This window comes from Jatropha curcas, chromosome 4 (assembly GCF_041381405.1).
Source record: "Jatropha curcas cultivar XTBG-Jc1 chromosome 4, XTBG_Jcur_1.0, whole genome shotgun sequence".
NCBI classification, from domain to species: Eukaryota; Viridiplantae; Streptophyta; class Magnoliopsida; order Malpighiales; family Euphorbiaceae; genus Jatropha; species Jatropha curcas.
In genome coordinates, this window is record NC_143154.1 from 28,382,446 (window position 1) to 28,391,132 (window position 8,687).

General features: G+C 28.2%; 1 protein-coding gene across 1 annotated transcript; it reads left to right on the forward strand.

The window, feature by feature from the left end:
* Positions 1-5,781: 5,781 nt before the first annotated feature.
* LOC105644068 (aquaporin NIP2-1) lies at positions 5,782-8,661 on the forward strand. Its single transcript, XM_012229314.4, has 5 exons — positions 5,782-6,338; positions 6,426-6,650; positions 7,608-7,802; positions 7,904-7,965; positions 8,228-8,661. The coding sequence occupies exons 1-5, from the start codon at positions 6,195-6,197 to the stop codon at positions 8,475-8,477; spliced, it is 876 nt and encodes a 291-aa protein (XP_012084704.1). The 5' UTR covers positions 5,782-6,194; the 3' UTR covers positions 8,478-8,661.
* The last annotated feature ends 26 nt before the right edge of the window (positions 8,662-8,687 follow it).

The window sequence follows — 8,687 nt, forward strand, 5'->3', positions numbered from 1 at the left end:
TTATTAGCTAGATTATCCGGTTCAGTTTAATTTATAAATTTAATAAGGAACTTTTTAATTTTAAGGGCATGTTTGGGAGCATCAAACTGGAAGAAAAAAAAAATGAAAAGTTTATTTAATTTATAATTTTGACTAGATATATTAAAAATATAAAATATATTTTAATTATAATATTAGCTAGTTACATGCATTATCTAAACATTTTCCTTCCATTTTCAATCTTTGCAAACATATCTTAAAAGCAGCAGCGAAACCACTTGCTATATATTAAATTTATTTATATTTATATTATATTATATTAATTACTTGCCCTGCTCAATTCCAACGATAATAGTTTTTATTACCGATATATATAATATTTATAAAAAATGAAAATGATGAATTTTAAAATGAAATTAGTAATGATATTCTGTTCCCTTGAACTTAAAAAAATATATAAAAAAAATTATTAATCTATTAAATGCAAAAGCTTCAAGATTCAATATTAATAATCATATATAATGCCAAATGATTTTGGCTTTCTTGAAATTTTTTCCTATCTTCATACATATTATATTCGATACAAAAATATCCGAAATAAATTCCCGACCATAAAGATGTTTTTTTTTTTTTTTTTTCTTCTAGGTTTCAACAAGAATTTCACATGCCTTTGATTAAGACTATAAAATGCTACTCCTTCTGTTTTGTTAAATTGAATATTTTTAATGAATGGGATTGGTTTAAGTGGAAAGAATTCAAACCTTTTAAATAAGAAATCAAGTGTTTAATTTTTATAAATCGTTAAATTTGACGGAAGGAGAGAAAAGTTATTAAAGTTAAAATATTTAGATAAACTCGCATATGTAATTTATAAGTGAACAACTAATGAAATCAGTTTATAAAAAGATCAATTGGATCATATTAAATTTAGGCCTAAATTTAATTATTAATGGATTTAACTTTTTATTATTATTTAATATGAGGGTATTTTATTGTTCCTCTATGATGCATGTATGTACGAAAAAGAAAGAAAAATAATTAATTAGTAATTTATTGCATATGATGATCACATGACGATGGGATCCACGAGAAACATAACTACTAATACTGGAAAAAATAAAAATGTTAGAACTTTTAAATTTAGTCTTAAAAAGCATACTTAATATTTAAATTTAGTCTTAATAATATTTAAATTTTGCAAGTTCTTACAATATTTTTTTTCCCCTTAAATTTCAATATTTTCTTCATCAAATCTTTTAATATTAAGTGTTCAGATAAATTATTCCTTAATAATACTAATATTATAATATATCTTTGATGGAAAAACATTGATTTAATGTTAAAAACACATTATGAAGTTGACTGAAATTTTTAAGATTGTTTACACATAAAAATTTTAACATTTTAAACATTAAAATATGAATATAATCTGAACTCATGCTAATTTATTTAATTTGTTTCAAGAGTCGAATCTTTGGATTCTCTTTTGTGGGTAGAAAAAAGAGGTATTGGGATATGAAATGAAAACAATGTTTGTTCTAGACCAAAACATTTTAATTTAAAAATATATCCATGCTTTAAACGAGTTTATCTATATATTGCTTAATTTCTAAATGTCAAGGGGCAAAAACTTTTATGTAAAGGATGCATAAATCAATAAATAAAAAATAAATTATCACGTCCAATCATGTGTGATCTGGTTGGTCTTTTCACTTGTACAAAAAATAAAATATCTTAAATTCAAGTTTCTTTCGACCATAATAATATTTACCAATTTGGTGAGTCAAATGAAGGGCTATCCCTGCTATATAGTCTATAATGCTATTTTGATCCACTAGACCTCCCAACGAAACAAAAATAAAATAAATTATCCCTATTATCTTATAAATAAGAAATAAAAATCAACAACCAAATTTGGTAATAAAAAAATTAAGAAAACAATGGAATGGGCCGAAATATCCCTATTATTTTGTGTCCAGTGGTCCATATTGGGCTCGGCTGCTTAAAGCCTGCAACCATCCGTTAGTTTTCCATGCCAAGTGGGAGAGGCCCTAGTCTCATGATACTGTGAGCCCGTTTCGATCAACGGTTGGAAAATCACTGTTTGGTTATTGAACTATCAATCACTGATTTGAGATGTTTTTACAAATTCACGTTTGGATTGGCAATTCAAACTTTAGGAATCGGTATTTCTAAATCATAATATTTAATAGTTATTTATTATTTTTAAACAGTTCTAAATAAAATGTTACGGAAAAATACAGAACGTTTTTTTTTTTTTTTCTTTTTGAATAAAATACAGAACAAGTATATATATCCTTGGTATTAGAAAATTCGGGCCGTACCCATCGGATCATCCCTAGCCCCAACTCCCAAGTCTTTGTACCAATCAATAATAATGAACCTGAGAAAGCTATGCTTGAAGCATGGAATAATTGGATGCAGAGTGTTGGTCCACTGCATATTTTTCGTGGTTCCTGAAAAAGGATAATTTTTAATATTATTTTCCAAAAATAAACTAAACCTTTAACATCTGTATTTAATGGACCCAAAAAAATCAACTTGACCATCAAAATAGACAAGGAAAAAAAATGTCTTTCTATTTATTTTAATTTATTATCCTACATTTCAGCATGGTCCGTGTATATATATAATTCAGAGCTTTTATTATATAATATTAAAAACATTAATATTTCTTTTTAAATATATAAGATTATTAGCACTAAATTGTATTTGTTTTGTTTAACTGTTGCATGTGAGGAATAATAAACGTGTTTATATATTTGATTTTGGTTGGTTTCATTATTATGAATCTGCTAAAGTTCGAAAACTATTTAATTTTTTTCCAACATTAATTTTTGATTTCACGCATGATAATAAATTAAAACTCATTAAATTAATTAAACGCGTTCAACTTATAATACATAGTTTGAAAGGTTGAATGTATAATATTGATGACAAAAAAAAAAAAAAAAAAAAAAAAAAAAAAAAAAAGCAAATATAATGAGAAAACAAGAAAACAAAATAAAAAGCATATTTGGGCAACTTTTCCTAAAAGAATTGGATTCCTCAATTGATTAATTCCTGCTGATTAATACATCAACACTTTGTATATACCATTGTAAAGGCACGTTTTTGTCTTATAGAAGGAGAGTATTATTTATCAAAAAAAAAAAAAAGTATTTTAATATTATTTAGATTGCCATTGGTCTAATACATATAATGATGAAATATTAATTTATAATTAAAAAAATTAATGTTAAATGATCTTGATAGCCTCATAATTCCTTCCTTGCAAAATTTATTTTCCATGGAAATGAGGATTAAACAATAATGGAGATGGAAAATACAAAATTGAATGCAAGTGGTGACCTAATAGAGACTTGCCCTTGGATTATTGTGTTTAGTTAATTATAATTATAATTATAATTATAATTATTTGAAGGTCAAATACAAACACTACAACACAATATCATCAGTCATCAGTGGCCTCTCTGCTTATCTAAATGCGTGGAAAACTAAAATTTGCTGATTAATTAACCCACTTATTATATTATTAATTGGATAACATCTTTCTCTATATTTGTGTTTTAATAAATTAATTTGATGTTTTCTGTATTTGGCATACCCTTTCGGTCTTGCATGATTCACGCTTTGCTATATTCATATTCAAAAATTATTATACGAGAAAAAAAAAAAGTTATATATATATATATATATATATATATATATATATATATATATATATATATATATATAGACACGCTACTCTTCACTCCAATGGAGCTCTTTACTCCAATAAAGAGCCATGGCTGATTTGCATTTCTGCTTGAAAAAGGGATTTGGGAGTCATAAGTCTCATTAATGGATCAATTGAGACATATCTTTAAGCAGCAACCACAGAAAGATATTGGAAACCAATTAAAAATATCTGCACAAGTGGAAGTTAAAAACCTGAAATTCTTTGATTGGAAAATCCCAAAAATGCACCGTCCTACTTCTTATTAATATTATCTCTAATTGTCAATAAAATAAAAGGAAGCGATATTGATATTCTTGTTTTAATTTCTGACGCTTTTTTTGTCTTTTTTATTATTTAATTGAAATCGATAGCGGAGCCATCATATTTTCAATTTATTATTTTAATAAATTTATGGACCTACCTACTATTTAATAGATAGTTAATTTAGCATTGAAATTGAAAAATATTAAGATGTGAATTTATTTAATTAGAATTTCTCAAACGAACTCAAGCGATTGCTTATGAAAAATAAATTAGGATTATTGAATATTCATATTGATAGGACCACGTGTACCATCCAACTCACAGATTTGTTTTTGGACACCTCCCAAAAAGCCTCATACTAATGGGTTGGGTTTGAACCATTATATTTTGATTCCTCTTCTCACATTTTTCCGATGTGGGACTTGGGAGGATATCCCCAACACATATATCCATATTCTATCTTAAAATCAAAATTCATAGTCCTTATTATTCAATATGACTATTTCTTAATTTATTATATATTTACTATTTATGTGGATTTGATTATTAATTCAATATTAAACAAAATATTTATGAAATAAATGATATGAGAACCTAACATAAATGATATGGTAAAAGGAAACTCAATCATGGAAAATGTTAGGAATGGGTAGGTACACACTATAAGGTGAGGGAGTCAGAATTATATGTTAGGAGGGTCAAAATAAATTTGTTTTAATATGAAAAATATGCACAAGTGGAACTTAAATATGTAAAAAAAATTTCTATCACACAAAAATAGATATGAATGTTTGGTTTGCAATTCCAAAAGGGTTTTAAATCTGTTTTTTTCTAACAGTTAGTAAATATTTTCTTATTATTATTAATAAAATTAGAAAAAACTTAACAAACTCCGAAATCTAATCTCGAACCAATAGGTTTCTCAAAACATCTAACCTAACTAAAGAGAGTTAAATAAAAAAAATCTGATACCGAAGTACATCAAGAAACAAGCAAACATAATAAACCCATGTACGAAGCTCAGATACCAATATCATGTGATGAGGTTACAGATTATACATAGAAAATGTTAGGAATAAGTAAAGGCAACTCAATTATGGAAAATGTTAGGAATCGGTAGGTCTTTTATTTGAGTGGATATATTATAGGTACAGAATATATATATAGAGTATATAAAATTATAAAAATTAAATGTAAAAATAAATTAAAAAAATGTTGTGTGTGTGCTTTTTTTAGATTGCATTTAATTATAACATTTTATTATTTTTTTAAAGGAATTCTCGTCAGCTATATTATAATATTTATTTTTATAAATTATATATATTAATTGTGGTCTCCATAGTTAATTTTCTCATACACCTGGCTTGGAGAAATGAAAAGGAAAAGATTATTATTTGTGCACGTTAAGTGATATTGTATTGTATGTAGAGAAATAAAATAGCTTACATCAGTTTGCACGTATCTCTTTTTGAACAAAATAGCTAAAAGGAGAAGTTTAATGATTTTTTTTTTTTTTTGTCCAATTTTCAAAAGTTAAATCAATGTTTAGATAATTTGGGTTCATTATCAATCAAATAAAACAATTGCATTCATCTAATAATTTAAAATAATGACACAACTGTTTCAAATTTATAATCAATAATTTATTAAAAAAAATTATTATGTGATCTTCGTGTCATAGCTTAATGGTAAGTGTATATACAATTTGACAAGTTCAAATCCATGCTCCCTAATACTAAAAAAAAAAAAACATCATATTCAAAATATCATTAAGAAATAATTCAAAAACATCATCTGCCAGCACAATATGGCATGCATGCCAAATATAATATCAGAATATACTTGCTTAGACCAGGTTGCTTAGACCAGTTTACAGTAAAATTAAGAGTTGGTAGAGGCAAGTGAATCCCATACGATGTCCTTCCTGCGAGGGGCATATATTATATATACATACAAAGCTCTCTTGGCAACAATGGGTACAAACACTTCAGCCTCCTGATTACCTCAACTTTGATTCTCTTTCCCTTGCCTCGCCCACACCAACACTAATACAGAGAGACACTTCACTTACAAGCTATAGCCTACCTTATCAAGTCTGGTATCTTTCTTTCTTCTCTTATTCGTATAAATTTCAAGTTCCTCCAATCCCTTTTGCCCATCCATCGTTCCATCAATTTTACAACTCAAGAAACTAAAGAAGATAATAACAATGGCAACGACATCAGCTTCAGATCACACAGCCTCACCTTCTACTGAATATCTTGTTTCAGTGGAGAACCCAAAATCCGAAAACCCATTTCTCATTCCTCTTCTTTCATTTCAAAACCATTACCCTCCGCGGTTTTTCAGAAAGGTAAAACATAGATTTTTTTTTTTTTTTCATTTTTTCCTTATAATATAGTTATGGATAACTAGATAATAAAAGAAGATGATCGAACAGGTGGTAGCAGAGATGATAGCGACATTTCTGTTGGTTTTTGTGACCTGCGGTACGGCAGCCATTAGTAGGAGCGATGAGAAAAGAGTATCAGAATTAGGAGCTTCAGTTGCAGGAGGACTTATAGTGACAGTGATGATATATGCAGTAGGACATGTCTCTGGTGCTCATATGAACCCTGCTGTTACTACAGCTTTTGCAGCTGTTAGAGAGTTTCCATGGAAACAGGTTGGTTTGTATATTTAATTTTCAATTTTATTTATTTATTTATAGAAATTTTAGTTTCATGTTCGGTAGCCGTAGAGCTAACTCCTCCATTGGTTAGGACTTACCGGTGTTTCCCATCCCATGAATTATGTAGCGACAGACAGACAGAGGATATTGGCAACATGATATGACTATGGGCCCCCAAATTAACCAATAACCATTTAGGCTTTTTTATTCATATTTCTAGCCACAAATCTTGTTTTTTATTTCTATTACAGAAGATTTTTTTTTTTTTTTTTTTTAAGAAGACTACAGAAGAAATTCTTAGAATGAAAGGAACTTTGATCTCTATCTCTATATATAATATATCAAACAAGGAGTGGTCAGAATTTGAACCCTAGAGATAGTTTAGTATTAATTGTTAAATTACTGATTTTTTTTTTTTTGAGAGAGAGAAGAGTTAAAGTACCGATTATAATCATCCAATTGGAATTAATATTCATATATGATGATCCTTTTTTTTTTTTTTTTTTTTTTTTTTTGTGGTGTGCGATTTATTTATTACATAAAAAATGGGGATTTAAGGTTATTGTCCACAAATTGTTATAGTTGAATGACTTGAGAGAATGAATTATTAGATGGGACGTGAGTCTTCAAATAATATTATGTGGGACTTGAATGTTTGTGAAACAACCAATTCAATTGAGAGACAAAAAAGAAATTAAAGAGAGTGTATGTGTTAGGTAAGGAAGAATAGTAATGACCACAAACATATGGAAGGAATCTTTAATTGAGGAGAAGATATGCAAACAGAAAAAAAAAAAAAATTAAATTCCCATCTGAGCAAATAAGAGGTCTCTCATTAAATGAGGTTAATTAATTAAAAGTCTGTTACTGATTGGTTTGATTTTAATGTTTTTGTATATTTTTAATGTAATTATTGGTTAAAATAAGATAATTATTATTAATTTATTGCAGGTGCCATTTTATGCAGTAGCTCAAATGACAGGAGCAATAGGAGCTTCATTTACATTAAAAGTGTTACTTCACCCTATAAAACAACTTGGCACAACTTCACCTTCTGGATCAGACTTTCAGGCTCTTGTCATGGAAATTGTTGTCACTTTCTCTATGATGTTTGTTACTTCAGCTGTAGCAACTGACACTAAAGCCGTAAATATCATACTAATAACTATAACTTTCCCTTAAATATATATATATTTATATTTCATGTATTTATTATTATCAGTCTTTTCTTTTTTTCTGTGTGGCAGATAGGAGAATTAGCAGGTATAGCAGTTGGTTCCGCAGTATGTATAACATCCATCTTGGCCGGGTAAGCCGTAGCAAATAGGAAAATAAATAATTTTAAAAAATATATAAAAGAATTTGAACTCTAAACTCGAGACTTCTTTCACTACGAGACAGATATTTGACAATTAAATTAATAACTTCACCAATTTTTCTTCTAAATAACTAATATTATGAATTTTTCATGAGTCAAAATCTCAGACTAGAATCCCTCCAGAAAGACCAGAACTTCATATACAGAAACCAATAACTATGAATAACTAACATACCTGTCTAGTTATCCTCAGCCCAATATCAGGCGGATCTATGAACCCAGCAAGGACGATAGGACCTGCAATTGCTAGTGCATATTACAAGGGGATATGGGTCTACATTGTTGGACCAGTAGCAGGAACTTTGCTTGGAGCATGGTCATATAACCTGATTCGAGTTACCGATAAGCCAGTCCAAGCAATTTCTCCTTCATTTTCATTCAGAATTCGCAGAACAAGCATCGATGAGCAGACTAACAATAAAGATCCTCTTAGTGCTGTGTAAATTGCAACTGAGGAGAAAGTCTATATTTAAAATGCTGTATCAACATTTTCTTTATTGTCTGGAAAAATGAATTATGGCATTCTTGTACGCCATAGGGTCTGCCTGTATTATAGGTTCACTATGTATTTTAGATGGCCAAAGTATCCAAATTGAAATCACACTGAAAGATCACATTTATTTTAAATCAGGAAGCAAATCACCCATTTTTCA